The 19,307-nt window shown below is 38.9% G+C and overlaps 5 protein-coding genes across 5 annotated transcripts; 3 read left to right on the forward strand and 2 right to left on the reverse strand.

The window, feature by feature from the left end:
* Window positions 1-1,784: 1,784 nt before the first annotated feature.
* On the reverse strand, window positions 1,785-3,092 carry CHIL (Chalcone-flavanone isomerase family protein). The gene is made up of 5 exons (XM_008235660.2): window positions 2,951-3,092; window positions 2,763-2,846; window positions 2,514-2,669; window positions 2,200-2,426; window positions 1,785-2,104 (listed from the first exon to the last, which is right to left on the reverse strand). Coding segments are annotated over exons 1-5 (630 nt in total). The 5' UTR covers window positions 2,952-3,092; the 3' UTR covers window positions 1,785-1,942.
* Window positions 3,093-5,721: 2,629 nt separating this feature from the next.
* Window positions 5,722-8,257, reverse strand: LOC103333073 (uncharacterized). Its single transcript, XM_089052449.1, is given in 6 exon segments — window positions 5,722-5,838; window positions 5,840-5,962; window positions 5,964-6,431; window positions 6,434-6,615; window positions 6,618-6,776; window positions 7,207-8,257. Coding segments are annotated over 6 exon segments (2,100 nt in total).
* A 2,095-nt stretch (window positions 8,258-10,352) lies between these two features.
* On the forward strand, window positions 10,353-12,645 carry LOC103333074 (taxane 13-alpha-hydroxylase-like). Its single transcript, XM_008235868.2, has 4 exons — window positions 10,353-10,868; window positions 11,270-11,732; window positions 11,993-12,189; window positions 12,340-12,645. The coding sequence occupies exons 1-4, from the start codon at window positions 10,353-10,355 to the stop codon at window positions 12,643-12,645; spliced, it is 1,482 nt and encodes a 493-aa protein (XP_008234090.2).
* A 1,015-nt stretch (window positions 12,646-13,660) lies between these two features.
* On the forward strand, window positions 13,661-14,915 carry LOC103333075 (uncharacterized). Its single transcript, XM_008235869.2, has one exon. It carries the CDS (start codon window positions 13,850-13,852, stop codon window positions 14,585-14,587), a length of 738 nt encoding a protein of 245 aa, XP_008234091.2. The 5' UTR covers window positions 13,661-13,849; the 3' UTR covers window positions 14,588-14,915.
* Window positions 14,916-15,505: 590 nt separating this feature from the next.
* LOC103332894 (uncharacterized) lies at window positions 15,506-19,009 on the forward strand. The gene is made up of 7 exons (XM_008235661.2): window positions 15,506-15,933; window positions 16,037-16,142; window positions 16,562-17,665; window positions 17,854-17,916; window positions 18,000-18,220; window positions 18,341-18,459; window positions 18,665-19,009. The coding sequence occupies exons 1-7, from the start codon at window positions 15,874-15,876 to the stop codon at window positions 18,771-18,773; spliced, it is 1,782 nt and encodes a 593-aa protein (XP_008233883.2). The 5' UTR covers window positions 15,506-15,873; the 3' UTR covers window positions 18,774-19,009.
* The last annotated feature ends 298 nt before the right edge of the window (window positions 19,010-19,307 follow it).

Genomic DNA, 19,307 nt, shown 5'->3' on the forward strand with positions numbered 1-19,307 from the left:
ATGGGACACAAGTAAAAAAAAGAAACATTATTTTGTGCTCACAGAATGGAATCTCAGACTCTTTTTTCCCCTCCTTTCTTCACCTTTTTTGGCCCACAAGTAAGAAATTTGATTCCTGCACTACCTCAAAACTCATGTTTTTAAGTAAATGAGCTGCAGCAGGATCTTTATTTGTGGGTGTGATGAGGACATTTTCTTAAGCATCATTTGTCGATGGACCACTCGCACAACCACACGCACCCTCTTCTTTTCAACCTGATTGATCAATATCTTTCTATAAGATTTTTCCTGGATTCCAAAGATTACTAAGAAGACATTAGTTCGTGTAGGGAAGCTTGAGGAACAATATTTGTGTACTATGACTTTTGGGGCAGGCAGTAATTAATGTAGTCATGTTCCATGTTTCAATCCTTTGTGGCAACTTCTATTGGTAGAATCTTTTTTTCTTTTAATTAATGGGTTCGGGGATTCAAATTTAGGATATGTGCTAAAATTGAGACGAGACGCATCGTTAAAACAAGAGCTAGTTAATTTTAAATCTTGATAGAACCGTTTAAACCATATGCGTCCACTAAAACACCCACTAGCTATGACTACTACATCATAAAAGGGTACATGAAGGTACCAATACAGTAGATATATAGCTCGTCATGGATGAGCTACTTGAGCATACAGAAATGGTCTAGAGCAAATCCAACTTGGAATTTTTGGATTGTTGTGGACTATAAGGACTTAGTGCGCCTTGTGGTTCACAATAAACTGAATATAGCAGATGATATGATTTCTTTGCGAGAATGAATATTAAGAAGAATTCCAACCCCCTCCACCCCTCTTTTGTTTCAAGGATCCTTCTACTACAACATCTTTTTAAACATATTTCATTTTGATTTTATTTTTTGATTTGTTGTAATTGCAAATTCACAAGGTAGCTACTAGCTTAGACAAGTTGTTTTTCATTTTTATACAATCAATTAAGGGGAGGGGAAAGGGAGGGGGAGTACACACACATGTACCATGAGACTTCAACACAGTACCAGATGAGAACACATCAAGACCTGGATCGATCCAACTAACACACCTAGAGCTATAATACCCTTGTTAGTTTAGGCAAGTTTTATTTGGGGAAAAATACAAAGAAAAATTTGAAGTACCTAGGTTAAAATGAGAGTGTGGCATGATGATTGATAGGTGTCATTGTGCTAATATACAATTGAGTCTATTGACTGGAGTCGTTCTATAGTGAGGGCCTTATATAAGACGTTTAGGTGATGTTCTATCTCTTAACCGTTGAATCAAGCTAACTAATTTGATCTAACGATTTAAAGATAACACCTCACTTAAGGGTCATATATCACTTAATATATACGACCTTCGTTATAAAATTCTTGTTATTGATTGAGGTTGGTGGTTTAAAAATTGGCCAAGGCCCTGCAACAGTAGGGCCCAAGTAGAGATGTCAATCAGTTGATTTGGGCCTTGAGAACACACAGATTGGCTTAGGGCCCTCTGAGGTCCTCAAAAGGCTAAGCCCATTTTACAACATGCTATTTTAGATTTTAGTTGGAGTCATTTTCTAGTGAGGGCCACCTAACCTAAGCCTTAGATGAAGTCCTATATCTTAAACGTTGGATCAAACTAACTAATTTGTTCCAATGGCTATTCAATTTTATCAAACGGTTAAGAGATAAGGCCTTCTTGATTTCAGTTGAGGTTGCAAAGATGTAGAAAGAAAAGGGAAAGTAGGAATATTATTTTCCATAAGCATAAAAAACTTGGATGTTGGATGGACAGAAGTCTATATGTATCATTCATTTTATTAAACAGAACAGAGCACAAGAAACACCAGGTTTTCCCACTAGTTAACAAACTTCAAAATGAGCCCTTGCAATTGCAAACAGCAGCAACCCATAAAAAGAGCCCAAAACCATACAACAAAATGCTCTCACTTAGTCAACTCAGCTGAGAGTGTGTTAGCCAAGGATGATATGGTTGAAGGAGACACCCCTCTAGTCCCACCCAAATACCACTTCTTGATGTTCTCAACCACATTTGCATTCTCCACCTTGATTTTTGACTCTTCCTTCCCTTCAGTGTGAAAAGAAATCTGCATACACATAAACAAATAAGTAGAAAATATATCTAATTAGCTGAAAGCAATATTTCCTTAACAAAACCAATGTTATTTAGTTTGATTCTTACCTCAGCAGTGGCAGAAGTTGCTGGAAAATGATATGTGATGGTGGAATCTTTCTTGAAGTACTTTGATTGGAAGAACTCAACAATTTTCTCCAAGGCTTCCTCCTCCTCTTCTTCATACTTGTCATCAGCTGCCAATCTATCCCTCACAGCACTCTCAAGCTGCACCCCATATTGAGACCCTTTGATCTCCTTGATCACCACAACCCTTAGGAATTTCTCAACAGGAGCTACATGCATCCACAATTTGATCAAGGGATTAGAAAAAAGTAACTTGAAGATTGCAACTTTTGGGATGTATGGTATTGCAATTTTACCAGAAATAAGAGCACCAAAGAAGTCATCATCTTCTGCAAGCTCATTTGCTTGCTTTGTCTTCCATTGTTGAAGATGTGACACAACTTCAGGGTCTAAGTAAACCCCAATTGCTGTGAACTTGATTTGAAGAAAGTGTATCTCAATGTCAGTGATCCCTGCCAAACCCAATTACCCATTAGCAATTTTTCATTTTCTTTTGCTAATCAAACACAAAAATGGTATGTTTAGCAAGTGCAAAAATGGCTTACCATGACCCAGCAGAGACAATGGCTTGGTGGTTGTGATCTGAGGAGGAAAAGGAACTTCATCTACCAATACCACTTCAGTACCCACTGTGATGCATAAAGATAAAAAATTTAGTCATGCTTAAATTCAAGAACAAAACCCAACAAAAATAAAAACAACGTGATTTCACAGAGAGACAGAGAGCTCTTACTCTTAGTGTGGCTGTGAGTTTTGAAGGGTATGATTAGCAGGCAGCTATGGAGAAGATGAAGGAAGTAGATAGAAATGTTGTCTGAGAAAACAATGGGAATATAGATGAGGTTTAGGCCTCTATATATCCTGGGCTGTGGTGTTCAAGCTGACGATGCCTTCCAGTCTTGGCCAGGTGGTAGGTGTTGCAAGTGGAAGGTTGGAAAGCTTGTGATCACATCTCACTTTCTCCAACTTAAATTTTAGTTAGAGTTTCATTTGTATAAATTGGGTCTTCAATTGACACATCACTTCGCTAATTGCCATAAAAAACAATTCGGGGTGTCCTGTGGAGAAAATTCTCACACATAGTCGTTGTATACAACCGGTGATATGATAGATTTTCTCAATCTTATAAAATGAGTCTCCAAATTTAAGGGCAGAAAAAAAAAAATCAAGAAATTTGATATGAAACAGTCACACCAAGAAAGTCACTTGGTTTGTGAGGCACCAAAGATGGTATCTTTGTTATTCTTTATCAAATTTTGTTCAACAAGCTCCCTTGTTGTGAGTGAACCCGTCCTATATTACAGGCTAGGGGCATATATGAAAAAAGAATATCCTATTTCATTTTCGATTTGGCTGAAAATGAATATTGGATGGTCTCCATCTACCCACGTGTTCAAAAATTCAAGCTTGTAACAACCATTCCTTCTACCTACCTCCCCTAGTTAATTTCTTCTGGTAGCACAGTTTCTAAGTTATGGCTGGCTACTATGAAATCACAAAATTACCTTGCAGTTATTGTGCTAAATAGAACTTTAACATCCGCCAGGTTCATTTGGATTTCCACAGATTGGAGAGTCCATGTGCTTCATCAAGGCACAAAAACAGAACAAAACGGGTGAGTGGATCCAAATCCGAATCTGAAAGTATGAGCCAGTATTCAAGACCTCACTCATGGGCTCTAAGACCGTGGTTTTGACGGGTCAAGCTGGCATGTATATATATATAGTATAACCGGACGGCTATACGTAGTGCATATTTTCGAAGTATTTAAATCGTATAGCCATATACTCTCTGAATATATTTAAATATTTAAATAGTATCGCCACCCGGCTATACCCAGTGAATATTAGCATTGTATAGCCGGTCGGCTATACTCGGCGAATATATGCTAAAGCATATCTTTTATATTTAAATAATATAGCCGACCGGCTATTCCCTGCTCATATTTTCGAATATTTCAATTATATAGCCGTACGGCTATACCCTGTGTGTATTTTCGAATAGGGCTATACGCTTTGAATATATTTGAATATTTAAATAGTATAGCCAAAATAGTATAGCATACCAATATTTAGTATAGCCGCACGGCTATACCCTGTGAATATTTTCGAATATTTAAATAATATAGCCGATCGGCGATACTCTCTAAATATTTATATTTCTTTTTAATTTTAATTTTTTATTATTTTTTTAGTTTAATATTTGAAGCCAAAGACCTTGGCAAACAACAGGCGTCTCGTCGGAAGAAAATGGCAAGATCCCAAGATTCAATACTCAAGTACATGGTGAAAATCATGGAGGTTTGCAAAGGAAAGGGCTTTGTGTATGGGATTGTGCCTGAGAAGGGGAAGCCAGTGACAGGGTCCTCTGATAGCTTGAGAGAGTGGTGGAAGGACAAAGTGAGATTTAACCGAAATGCCCCAACTGCCATAGCTGAGTACTAAACAGCTCTGATTTTTGAGCAAGGTGAATTGGACCATGGCTGTTATGCTCATCTTCTTCATGAACTGCAAGACACTACTTTGGGGTCTCTGCTTTCTGCTCTGATGCAGCTTCATGTGCCTGCACAGAGGAGGTTCCCATTGGAGAGGGGATCAGAAAGAAATGAAAATCTCCGACTCAAATGAGGAGGAAGCAGATGTGCAGCTTGCCCAGCAGTGAAAGGAGGAAAAGCAGCATCTTTGATGAAGAGGCTTGCCAAAATGGTAAGGGCTTGAAGAGTTCTGAGTTGGGTTTAGGGTTTGTGGAGAAGAAATCAGAGGTAGACAATGAATCTGCAATGTGTGCTTATGTCTCTGGTTTATTGGCTAAGGGGAAATTTCCTTTGTTCGATGAATTCCCTAAATAGTATATAGTGCCATTCTCTGGGAATTTTTTGAAAATTTTATAGCCGTGCGGCTATACCATGTGCGTATTTTCGAATATTTAAATAGTCTAGCCGAACGGCTATACCCTGTGCATATTTTCGAATATTTAAATAGTTTAGCCGAACGGCTATACCATGTGCGTATTTTCGAATATTTAAATAGTCTAGCCGAACGGCTATACCCTGTGCATATTTTCGAATATTTAAATCGTATAGCCGACCGGCTATACCCAGTGTTTTCGAAAATTTAAATCCTATAGCCGGCGGCTATATACTGTGCATATTTTCGAATATTTAAATATTATAGCCGTGCGGTTATACCTAGTGCACATTTTCGAGTATTTAAATCGTATAGCCGTACGGCTATACGCTTCGAATATACTCCAATATTTTAATAGTATAGCTGACCGGCTGTACCCAGTGAATATTTACGAACATTTAAATAGTAAAGCCGACCGGCTATACTCTGCGAATATATTCCACTATTTAAATAGTAGACCCTATGCATATTTTTGATTTTTGAATATTTAAATAGTATAGCCGATCAACGATTCCCTGTCCATATTTTCCAATATTTAAATTATATAGCCGGCCGGCTATACCCTGTCCGTATTTTCGAATAGTATAGCCGAACGGCGCTACCCTTTGCAAATTTTCAAATATTTAAATAGTATAGCCGCGCGGCTACACCCTGTGAATATTTTGGAAATTTTAAATCGTATAGCCGCCATGTAGCCAAGGGCACTCTGGATCTTTGCTGCTAAAAACATATTGGTCAAGCATTGGCAACAACCTTGCTAGGCCAAAGTCTACCACTTTGGGTTCGCCTGAGCTGCCGATCAGGACATTGCTAGATTTTATGTTGTAGTGAATAATGTTCCATTTGATGCAAATGAGCCAAACTTTTTGGAGTTCCAAGAATTATATTGAACCTGTCGTTCCATGACATGAAGTTTCCACCTGCTCCATCATGAAAATGCTTATATAAACTACCGCCATAGACATATTCATATATGATGAGCTGTAATGATGGAGTCCAGTAATAGCCTTCGTTTTCCATAAGATTATCGTGCCTCACTTTCCCCAATTTCTTAACTTCCCTTTAAAATTCTTCTTGAGACTTGACAAGACTTGAAACAGTGAGCTTCTTGATTGCAACAGGCCGCCCATCTCGAAGAACTGTCCTATAGACTGCTCCAAACCCTCCACGACCAAGCTCACAGTCCTTGTTGAGTAGAGCATGTGCACCAGTGCTGAAGTCAGGCTCACCTGAAAACATGACAAGCTTGCCGGAGTTGCCATCTGTTGTTGGGGAATGGCTGAAATCATCCCCAGCCGATAACGCAAGTGGGCTGCTGGTGAATGAGTTGTAGAAGATCGAACACGGAGATTAAGTACAGTGATGGCAATCACACCAATGACAATGACAGCAGCTGCAGCAATGGCAATGAGTGCAGAAATACTAAGGATGATTCTTCTATGACCAAGATTTGAAGATAATGTTCCTGGTGTGGTGGAGTCAGAAGAGGAGTGGGATTGAGGACAATGGGTTTCGGAAGAACTGTTGGGCAAGACTTATTAACTGCAGAGCCACAAAGAGATGGATTGCCAGAGACAGAGGAAGGGGAGATGGTATTGAAAAAGGCGCCCGCAGGTAGTTCAAAATATGTTAGAATGATAAAATGGAGTAGGACTTGGATTACAACCCCATAACAAAATTAGTGACAACGAAACCTTTGAGCTAGTTCTCAAGAAGGAGATAGCAAAAATCCAGACTAATGTGGTATTACAATATCATCAAACAAAAGTGGCAGCAAGAGATTTCACGTCTTCATTACTTCCCAGAAAATCAGTATGCAATTCATTAACATGAAACAATCTCAAACAACAGAAAAATATATCTCTGTACTTCGAAATCAAATTGCAGTACTTGAAGTTCTCACTTCCCAGTATGACCAAAATGTCTACAACATGAAAGATAATATTTAAAGATACTATGTAAAAGTAGACTTCTTAAGTGCAAACACACATGAATCCATTTCGACAATGAGCCAAAGAAAAGTTTTATGTGCAAATTAGTTCTCAGTTCTAGGTTAAGGTCAAATGCAGAATTTCCCAATAACAAGTATCCAAAATGTTTAAATGAAACCTGGATTCGTGCGTGAATCCCAAACTACCCGTTAAAATTAAAAAAAACACGAGACAAGAAATGAATTGTAGAGCTAAGAGAACTTACAAAGTGGTCAGAGAAGAACAGTTCCCTATTGAAGTTGGAATTTTTCCCGTGAGAAGGTTATTTTCCAATCTCAATTCCTTCAATGAAAAAGCCCCACCAATTTCCAGAGGGATGCTTCCACTGAGCCGATTCTCACTCAAATCCACATTGTCCAGGGCCTTCAACTCTCCAATAGTCACAGGAATAGGACCAACAAGAGAGTTACCGGAGAGGTTCAAACTAAGTAAACTGCTTAAGACCCCAATGTCAGATGCAATTTCACCAGAAAATTGATTAAGGGATAAATCCACGACTTGCAGATTTTGAGGCGCATTTCCAATTGAGGAAGATACAGGGCTATTTGCGCTTCCACTTAGTTTTTTCTCTGAAAGTGAAACTTCCTCTAAACCCGCCTTGAATATCCACGCAGGAAGTTCATCCGCCAGCGAATTCTTACTAAAATCTAAAGCCACAAGGCTTGTGCAATAAGCCATGGACTTGGGTAAGCTCCCAGTGAACCCATTTGCAGAAAAATTCAACACCTTTAAAGCCTGAAGATTACCTATTGAACTTGGATCTTCGCCCGAAAATCGATTGCCAGAAAGGTCCAAAGTCTCCAGGCTCTTCAACTCTCCAATCCACTCAGGAATCTCTCCGGCAAATGAGTTCTGGTGCAGATTTAGATAGCTACACAGGCTAAGTTTCTGCATTGTCTGAGGAAGGTTCCCAGAGAATGAATTCTCGCTGAGATCAATGGACCTCAAAAGCAAGCAACTTCCAATTCCATCTGGAACTTGCCCAGTAAACCGATTCTTCCCCAAATTAACAGCTCGCAAGTTATTCAGTCCTCCAATGGCCTTCGGAATTTCACCTTCTAACAAATTATTAGACAAATCCAGTGATCTAATCCGATTCAAGGACCAAATCCCAGCTGGAATTTCACCCTCTCCTCTGAACATATTCCAATATTTAAACCGTATAGCCGTCCGGCTATACACAGTGACTAATTTCGAACATTTAAATAGTACAGCCGCTCGGCTATACTCTGAGAATATATTCCAGCTATCCATATTTTTGAATAGCCGTTCGGCTATTCCCTGCGCATATTTTCGAATATTTAAATTGCATAGCCGATCGGCTATACCCTGTGATAGTGTAGCCGTTCGGCTGTACCCTGTGAGTATTTTCGAATATTTAAATAGTATAGCCGGACGGCGGTACCCTGGCGTATTTTAGAATATTTAAATAGTATAGCCGCACGGCTCTAACCTGTGCATATTTTGGAAAATTTAAATAGTATAGCCTGTCGGCTAGACATATTTTCGAATATTTAAATCGTATAGCCGCCCAATATAAGCTTTGAAAATTGAAGTCGTAAAGCCGCGCGGCTATACCCTATGCATATTTTGGAATATTTAAATAGTATAGCCGCACGGCTAAACTCTTAAAATATTTGTATTTTTTAATTTTTAATTGTTGGTTCTTTTGTTTGTTTTGAATATACCTATCTTTTTTTATTAGGTTTTTTGTTTGACATTTGTAATTAAGAAATAGCTTAGTCTTATTTAGACATTACTTTATTGTTTCAACTTTTTGGATGTGTTTATAAATGAGTACAATGTGGAAAAGGGTATGATACAATGTGGAAAAGGTACGTAAAGGTGAAAATGAAGTTCGGCTTTAGTGTTTGGTGATCAACTTCTTGATATGCTTGATAAAAACACCTACAGAAACTAGTAATAGGCTAGTTGAGGTTGTGTTTGCTTAAATTGGACTATAATCATTCAATATGGTGAAGTATGATTGGTAGTAATAGGCTTACCGAAATTGATATCAAAGAAATAGGCCAAGGAAAGAGAATTCTTGTACTTGTGTATGATGGAAAACATGTTATCCACAATGTCAATGTGATAGGCATTTGAGTTTGACAGTGATGCTTCTTTATGCACACATGTATTTAGTTTAACCTTGTACCTGTTATTCATTTAGTACTTCTGGATCAATGTTTCTTTTTTGTACGTACTACTGCTGTTATAGAATCTGTGGGTGTGTACATTTTTCTTAATATTGCCTTGGTTTGCTAAGAGACAAAATCCTTGCCTTAGCTGCACTCAGGACTGACTACTTTGAGCATGGACTTCCTGATATTATTCGGAACTCTTCTCACCAAAAACCGTATGTCCGTGACGGATTTATTTAACATGTACTTCCTGATGTTATTCTGAACTTTTGGTTTGTTAGTAACTAGTTGTCGGTATGTTGCATTTGATTATGTTTTTCATATGCCACCCATGTTGGGAAGTTCGAGGAATGACTTGTGATGCTACCAAAAGGATAGTTCATGCTGCTCCACAATTAACCGAATATCTTTGAGTTGAATTCACGAATTTCATGTATGTAGTTGCAGAGAAACTTCGTATTTCAAAAGCCCAATAGCACTGCTTTGGGCTGAGAAGTTGCCATGATTTCCACTCAGATATTAGAAGATCCTGCCAATTGTAATCCTGTCACCTACTGAGGCAGGCCCTCTAACTGGATGATCATCGGTGATGTAAACAAAGCATTGCGATGATTAGCAATTAAGGCGTCACTTATTATCGACGGTAAACAAGAAAGACAAAAACGGTGACAGTTTGGACAATGTCATTGGCATAGTTGCATTGATATCTCTGGCCAATGCAACCACCTACAACTTTACCCTCTAGGAACATACCAAAACTACAAGTGCAAGGTTCTTTCTTTTCTCTCTTTCTAGTTTGGACTTTCCCATACCTAAACTATGAAATCACAATATTAACTTGTAGTTAGTGTGCTTATTAGAATTTCAACATCAATTTAACATACATCCAAAAGCTCACAATGTTTGGCAGAAAAAATTAAAAAATGTTTATAGGTTCGAAAGCGCTTATAATCAGAAGTAAGCACTCTCGAACAATCCCTCAATTAAAAAAATACCTAGTTAGGAAAATTGTTAGACATGTGGCTTAATTTGCATCGATCCTTCAGGCCATATATAATACATGCCATCTTCTTCGACAAAGTATAACATTAACAATGGAAGTCCTTTCAGAGCTTAATATTGGACCATCAATACAATTTATCACGGTTTTTGTGGTGACCCTGATAGCCATTTTTGCTGGGTATTATTTCAAGTTCAAAGCCTCATTTCCTGTTGTAGGCAAGAAGCTTCCACCAGGTTCATTTGGACTTCCTTTGATTGGAGAGTCCATAAGCTTCATCAGGGCACAAAAACAGGACAAAACGGGTGAGTGGATCCAAACCCGAATCCGAAAGTATGGGCCAGTATTCAAGACCTCACTCATGGGCTCTAAGACTGTGGTTTTGACGGGTCAAGCCGGTAACCGGTTTGTATTCAGTGGAAGTGACAATGGAATTGCAGGCAACCAAGTAGAAACTGCATCCAAGATTTTGGGAAAGCACAGCATCTTTGAGCTTTCTGAGTCTAGGCACAAGCTTGTCAGGAGTGGACTGATGAGTTTCTTAAAACCAGAAAGCATTCAGAGATTTGTGGACGAAATGGATTCTCTCGTCCAACAACAACTCTTTAAGGTAATTTGAATTTGAAACCACTTTCAAAAAAGTAATTTACTATGATCAAAAGTTAATTAGGTTGAAAAATATTGGCATGTCATATTGCAATGTCACGTGACTTAGCTTAATTAACATGCTAACATAACTATAATTTTAGGAGGTCTTAGATTCGAAATACTTCAAAACGTACACTTATTTTTATCTTCTTAATTGATTACTAAGTTCCATGCTTATATCGCACTTGCCAATTTTGTATTTGTAGTTTTTGCCCGCATTTGACCATCTACGCACACTTGTAAGATGACGGTGTATATGAGGAAGGGTGTTAACTTGATTTTTGGCTCTAAACACCGAATTAAGTTGTATATCCTTTTTTTATTTTTCAGAGATAACTGCCTAACTTTGATTTATAATTTCAGGAACTCAATGGCAAAGATTTGGTACAAATGGTGGGTTTAATGAAGAAAATAACATTCAAGGTGACTTGCAGTTTGCTTTTTGGACTTCCAGAAGGGCAGGAGAAAGATGCATTGCTTGAAGATTTTGCCATTGCAACCAAGGGTCTGTGGGCAATTCCATTGAACATTCCAGGGACCATCTTTTACAAAGCCATGCAGGCACGTGGCAGGATATCAAAGATCTTCATAAATCTCATGCAAAATCGACGAGTAGAGGAAGACAAAAATAACCCCCAGAAGAATGACATCATCTCAGTCTTCCTCCATCTGAGAGATGAAGCTGGCGAGCCCCTGCAAGTGGAGGAGATTCTTGATAATCTCATCACTCTCATAGTTGCTAGCCATGACACCACCGCAATTCTCCTCGGCCTCATTTTAAGACATCTTTCTACGGACGCCAAGACTTTTGGTGAGGTGCTTGAAGGTAATGAAACTTTGCTAATTAATTGTCGATTTCGTGATTAAAGATTTCAGTTAGTGTCACGTCATAAAATTACTTGCACTAACTTATTAGATTGTGGGTTGGTATATATCACCTTTTGTCTTTCCTAATATAAACAACATTGGACAAATAACAAACCTCGAGTGTTATTGCGAATACTTTTAATCACTTAAACTGCGCATATATATGGTTAACTAACTACCTCCTAAGTATTTTTTATTTATTTAAATAATTGCTGACAGAGCAAAAGGAAGTAGTAAAGGCTGTGGAAGCAAGTGGTGATGAGGGAAGGCTTACATGGAGTGAAATCCAAATGATGAAGCATACATGGAGAGTGGCCCAAGAGCTTATGAGATTGACTCCTCCAGTTTTTGGCAACTTCAAATGTGCTTCTAGAGACACTACTTTTGACGGCTTTCACATCCCCAAGGGATGGAAGGTATTATGCTTAGTATTTTTCTACTGTGTATTTTTATGAAAAAAGTAAATGCATCGTCTCTATACAACATCGATATTACTGATAGCGTCGACATATTTGTTATGTTATCGAAACGTGAATAATATATAGTGTCACTAATTATAATCTCAGGTTTTCTGGGTGTCTTCTGCTACACACATGGACCGCAACTTATTTGAAGATCCAAACAAGTTTGATCCATCGCGGTTTGAGAGCTCAAATAAATCATCATATCCCCCATACACATACATTCCATTTGGAGCAGGCCCTAGAATATGCCCCGGCTTAGAATTTGCCAGAGTTGAAGTGCTGCTCATCATTCACCTTTTCATTACAAATTATACTTGGACACCAATCATCAAGAACGAGCCCATAAGACGTGAACCCATGCCATATCCAGCAATGGGCCTTCCAGTTAAGCTTCATAACTATCTGTAATAAGTTGTCATAATGTGAGCTTTGATTGTTCAAAGTCTTTCTCGATGGTCAATCATGGGGGCCAACTTGAGAGTATTGACCGACTTCCTTTAAGTCGCATGCAGCCTACTTTCAAGAAATGGTCACCGTTTTCTTATATTGATTGACAAATAATTCATCGATAGGAACTTTCTATATGTAATTTCCCCAATCAAAATGCTTTGATTTAATGACATCTCAAGGCTTTTTACCATATATATTAATTATCATTATAAGTAGTTTGTCATGAAATCCAATTGTGTCAATAAACGATACGGATATCACGTTATTATAAACAAGAACACTTGTATTAATATATCATTGAGGAAGAGATCAAATTAAAATTATTTAATTTTTTTTTCTTCATAATCTTGTATATAGAAACCTATGTCAAATTTTGAGTCCATGAAATACGTTAGACTTGTACAATTTGAGGCCAAAGGAAAATGAACAGGTCAAATGAGGTGGGTGTGCACTGTTCACAATCGCAGACTCTTTACATCCGCGCAATTTATTACACTACACCCAAAATACAGGTGGATTTACTCTGTCTACGTGGATTTGTAAAGCCCAATACAGCTCTGCTGATGTGTCAGTTCTCGCTGGCTTCATTGGTCAGGCTTTATATCAAGCGGACGTCTGGGCAAAGCCAGCGTCCGAACAACATGCACTTTCCACGAGACCCACGTGCCACGTCCTCACACAGACTCCAAATGGGACCAACCTCCCCCTCCATTATGTTATCATCCCACACGACCCACGATTAAAATGTGCACGCCACAACGCCGACCCCGATTAAATATCCAACACCCTCGATCTGACCAAAGGTCATCGACATCAACGGCTCTGATTAAGGGACCACACGCCACGTTACAAATTCAAAGGCCGCGTCCACGAGTGAGGCTCGTGCACGAAGCCTCCCGCCACGCTCTTCCTTCCATGGAGCTCGTGCCCAAGCTAATTACAAATCCTCACGCTTCTTCAACAGTCTTATATTCCAAACGCACTCGGAAACCAGAAAGCTTTCGAATTCCAATTCAACTATATATTATACACCCATTCACAATAAAGAACCTGGCTCTGCTTCTAAAGATCCAAATCCGAGAATCGAATCGCTTTGTTTCGTCCGCCACAAGAAAGCGTTTCGAGAAGACAGTGAGCGGTTTCTTGCACTCCGTCTCTGAGAATGGCATCGCTGGGCCTTCAATTCGGAGGAAGTCGATGCTTCGATATTTGCCAAGACAATCTCTGCAGTCCCTCGTCCAATCAGAGGCCGTGTGGTGCGATGATCCGCAGCCGCACCGGATCAAGGGGTGCGAGAGTGAATTCATTGGCGGTGGCGCGGGCGAGTTTGGAAGCGGTGCCCCGACAACGGCGTCGCGGCGGTGGACAAGGAAATAGTGCCGAGACGGCGGCGGCGGCGTATGAGAAGTTGGACGCGTGGATGAGAGATTCGGTGGTGGAGATCGTCAAGAATCTTAGAGAAGCGCCGCTGTTGGTCAATGTGTACGGGAAGGGCAGTAGGGACGAGAAGCCATGGATTGAAACGGAGAAGGGGGTGGAGGAAGAGAATTGGGAGGTGCTCAGGCGAAAATGGGAGGGTGGGGTGGCGCCGTTTCCTGACGGCGTTATCTTCGTTGAAGAACTCATGGATGATGATGAAGGTGAAGGTGACCGGAACAGGGACGGAGATGGGATCACGCGGGCATGGGGGCTAGTGGTGCAGGGGAAAGGGGAGGAGTGTGGGCCAGCGTGTTACTTGTTGAAGACGAGTAAAGTAAAGGCCGGGTCGGGTTGTGGGCTGGGGATGGGGTTGGGCTGTACTCATTTCTGCTTGGTTCGGGTCAATAGTTTCAGGGAGACGGCCCAATCTCAGCTGAAGAATTGCTGGCTATTGCAGGCCCTGCAGGCCCAGGCCCAATGATACTCTAAATCCAAACTCAATTAATTTGTAAATCAAAATACCAACTTAGAAGAGCACCAGATTAATTTGATGCTCACTTAAATCATATTAATTCATTCATGGTGTACAGTACTGTAATTGTACAACTCATAACCATGATGATATATGTACATTGAGAAGGAAGCATTTCACTGAAACACACAAGTGGATCAATTTTTTTATTTCTTCCTTTCTCTGGAGTCTCTGACATTTTCCTTTGTGTGAAGGAATTTGCATGATGTACGTGGTGACTTGAGAAATTTATGAGTTTATTTTTATTTTATTAGTTAATAATGGACTGATTTTGATATGTTTTTATGTTTTATGATGATATCTCATTACGAAATCTTATCCACAATGGAGACACCACACATTCAACAAAACATAGCAATTTACGCAGTTTTGATAACAACTTTTTATTGATATTAAATTAGCATCCGTGAAACAAAATAATGTTGCTTGGTAACTTTGTAATCTTCTTTCATACAACACAAACAAAAACCTTAGGATAATGATTCATTATTGAAAATAAATTGTACTGAACGAACACTCGAACAATAATCTTTTCAGTACAAAGACTCAAACAATAATATTTTGAGAAAACTAGATGATAATTTTCCTAATTTATCACCACATTTATACAAGGTAAATGAATATGTCCAAAAAAATAAAGGGTAAATTAATATGGCATGATATGGGTAATTATTATGTCAAGGGCAAAATAAAATCTTTTTCGAGGCAACCAAACAAGGCCTATAGCATTACGGTAGAACGCGTGGGAAAAAACAAGCACGGCGTTTTCCCTTTTGGGCCTAAAATAAAAACCGAAGTCCCTCCAACGTGTTTGAATAACCTGTTTGAATTTGAAAGTACCCACGTTGTTGTTGTTAAGCCTCCTCTAAATTACAATTTAAACCACGAGAGAGCAAGGAGCCGAACAAAACTAGACGAACAGCCTTTGTACTAGTGTGAGAGCGCGCTCTTCTCTTTCTGCAAAATTCAAATTGAATATCAAATAATAAAAATTCCCACGGATCTGCTACACAAAACTTCAAAACCCTAACCCACCAACCCCTCTTCCCTCTCAAACTCAACCTTCCATTCTGGTTTGCTCCCTCGGGGAGGTCCAAAGATTCATCATTTCAACACTTACCCTTTTCGTTTTTGTTTCAAAAGTTTACAAATTTTAGCGCCCATGAGTCAGATTTAGTGGTTCTTGCAAAAGGGTCGGTTTTTAAATTGGTGTATTTGAATTGGGTTCAAAGATTATGGAAGACCGATGTGATTCAGGAAAAGGGTTGGTCTCGATACCCAGATCGGATTCAAAGGTTGGTTCTTTTGCCTGCGCTTAGTTTGCATTTGAGGGAATTTGTTCTCTAGTTTTTGTTCATTTCACTGGTTTCTGATTTTTTATTTTTTGGGTTGTTTTAGACTGTTGGGGAGAAGCGGGTGAGTACTGAATTGGGACAAGAACGTGACTTGGGTTCTCGTAAGCGGCTTAAAATGCGAGATCTTGAATCTGTTTGCCGGTCTGAAGGTATTTACTATGAATATTTGAAAATTTTCTTGTTTCTGTGCGGCTTCTTTTTAATTGAATTTTTTGGTGTCCAACGTGGTCTTCCTTATCGAATATGATTTTGCATTTTTGGCGCTGAAAAATCTTTCTTAAATATATTTAGTTTCAATTTCTTTGCATAAATATGCTTTACATTTAGACTCTATTTAAAACGTTGGTGCACCCAGTTTATGTAGTTTAGAACTATAACAGAGAAGGTATAAAATTACTCAGAGGTAATGATGTCCAAGGCTCTACGGACATTCATATCATGGGGTTTACATTTGCTTTGTTTTTGTAAATAATTTACGTTCTATTTAAACTCAAATTGAAAAGGTTCTTTTGGTTTGTATTTGGAGTGGTTTTGGGTTCAATACTAAGCCCTATTTTTCATGCCACAGGAATTAATCCCCATCATACAAAATCCTTGAAAAACAAAGAATCAAGTGGTCAGTTTCAATCCAGTGGTGAAGAGATGTCTCAAGTTACTGAGGTGCCTATAACTTTGGATTTGGATGCTTCTCAAGCAGGAAAAGCATGGAGTAGGACATTATCAATAGCGGTCAATCCTGCTTCTAGACCACTGGATCTCAATACAGACATGTGCCTAGCCAACAATACAGTTCAGGACGACAGTCAGCAATGCCCTGAGAGTTCTGGAAAGATCACCTTGCTTAGGGATCCTAGTAATTGTGTAAATGAAAAAGGCATCCGATTGGACCTCAATGCAGAAGATGCTTCAATTCCAGAAAATCAAGATCCATTTTACCCTTATAAAAATACCAATCACTTGAAGCCAAGAGCTGTGTCTGAGTGTGGGAGCTGCACTGGGCCATTGGAAGAGAAGGATTCAATGAGAGTGTGGAAGGAGATGAAGCAAAATGGTTTTCTCTCATCTACTCATGGAGGCATTCCGATGCCAAAGCAACGGACCAAGAAAAGTAAAAATGAAGAGCTCAAGAAAAAGATGGAACGTGCAAAGAGGGAACAAGTGGACAGGTTCGCAAAGATTGCTGCTCCAAGTGGACTACTCAATGAACTGAACCCTGGGATTATAAACCATGTGAGAAATAGAAAACAGGTCCGTTCAATCATAGAGTCCCTTGTAAAATTTGAAAAACTTGAAAATGACCGTGTGGGAAACATGCACGCAACCCATCCGAAGAGTGGAGCATGTGAAATTGGGAACAGGAAGGACCTGCAAAATATGAATGAGTCCGGAGTACATTTCTGTCATGGAAGTCGGCATCAAAATACTTCCTTTGAGGGCGGGCAGACAAGAGGGTTCCCTATATCCATGAATAGATCTTTTATTCCACAGGACAAAGGTGGAGATGGTGAACGAACCACAGTAGATAGGTTTAGCGGTAGAAGGTTTATGTCACACTCTGTCCTTGAAAATGAGGAAGATACGCTAGCATTGAAGTTGCCATCATCAACTAATGCATCTGAGGATGATAGCCCTTTGTCTGATGAAGAAACAGCATCTTATCTTTCTATTAAAGGTGATTATTTAAAATTTTGATCTTAAATGTTTAATACTTTAAATATGCCATGCCTTTAGGAGTTGTTTTATGAATTTATAAAAGTGGGTTAAGTAGTAGTCAAGTGATGATTGGGGGAGATCTTACATGTTGAAAAAGGTGGATGTGGTAGCTGATGTATGTTTTCTTTTTCCTTCTTTCTTTTTCAGCTGCTACCATTGCTTCTCAATGGTTGGGACTTATTCTTCAAGACATCAAAGGACGTCTTGCAGGTAACGCTGTGTCTGTTAAATCACTAGTGGATCTTGTTGGAATGGATCACATCCTTACATGTACTCTATTCATGTAACTGCAGCATTGCGACGCAGTAGGAAGAGAGTTCGAGATGTAATAACTACAGATTTACCATCATTATTATCAAAAGAGTTTCCCTCTGATCAGGAGAATGATCCTTGTATCACGAAAAATTCCACTGGTGGATTTCCTAGCTGTACTATTGCAGACATGCATCGGGCAAGATGGAACCCGTTGTTTGAGCAAATGGATAAAGCACTTTCTGAAGAAGAGGATCAACTTGTGAGTAGTATAACAGCATTTTAAATAGATGAAGTTGCTCTGTGAATAGTATCACAGCATTTTATTTTTCTTATTTGAATATTTACATGCAATTTTCTTATATTTGGTTATAAATTTCAGGAAAGTTGGTCAAACCAAGTAAAAGAAATGCAGCTTCATTGTGACCAGGGCCTTCAAATTGTTCAATGGAACACTGCTTCTGGCAGTCAACAATTGGGAACATCTGAAAATGATCCCAGGTAAAGCTTTTTATTAGCATCAAATTTTCCTGTAGTTACTTTTGCTTTCATAAATCTTCGATCTAACGCACGAATGGCTGGATGGTCTTAATGTTTAGAAGTCAAATTCTTCTCAAAATTGCTTACAAGTCAAATGGTGACTTAATGATTTTCAACTAAAGTAAATGTTGTAATTATATTATTCATCTTTATGTTTGTCTTGCAGATCACATATTTTGGATAACTCAGATAGGGCATTAGCTGTCAGGGCTGCTGCGGCTTCGATTTATTCAACATGCAACTTTCTTTTGTCGACAAATGTACCCTGTTTCTGAGCTTGTTCACTACAGTCCTTCCTCTCTTCAATCTTTGTCTAATTAAGTTGACCTTTTTTTTTTCCTGCTAGTGAGCAATCAGCAAAATCGTGATTAGGTTTATAAGGCTTTGCTCAGTATTTTGAGTCTGTAACATCAGAAACGGAGGTCATGAATCTGTCAGCTTTATCTAGAGTGGCAGAATACGACTGTTACAATTCCAATTGTTGAAATAATAAAGTCTTGAGATTTACTCCTTTGCTAGTCGTTGATTTTCAGGTTCTGTAATTCACTCCCTCTTGGCTGAATTTTGAATCCATTTGACAGTTTGTTGCTAATGATGATGATTTGATATATCAGAAATTGACAGTTTGTTGCAAGATATTTCTATAATAGCCAAATCAATAAAATCGGTTCAAAAAACATGACAAAACATGAACTTGGAAAAACATGAGGTTGCAGGCCAATCGCCGCATTCTGGGATGGACTTGTACGTTTAAGTTGAGTTGAGTTGAGTTATACAAAACATAAAACATCAGAAGTCAGAAGACTCGG

The sequence above is a fragment of the Prunus mume genome, linkage group LG5 (assembly GCF_029339155.1).
Source record: "Prunus mume cultivar Tortuosa linkage group LG5, ASM2933915v1, whole genome shotgun sequence".
In the NCBI taxonomy this organism is placed as follows: Eukaryota; Viridiplantae; Streptophyta; class Magnoliopsida; order Rosales; family Rosaceae; genus Prunus; species Prunus mume.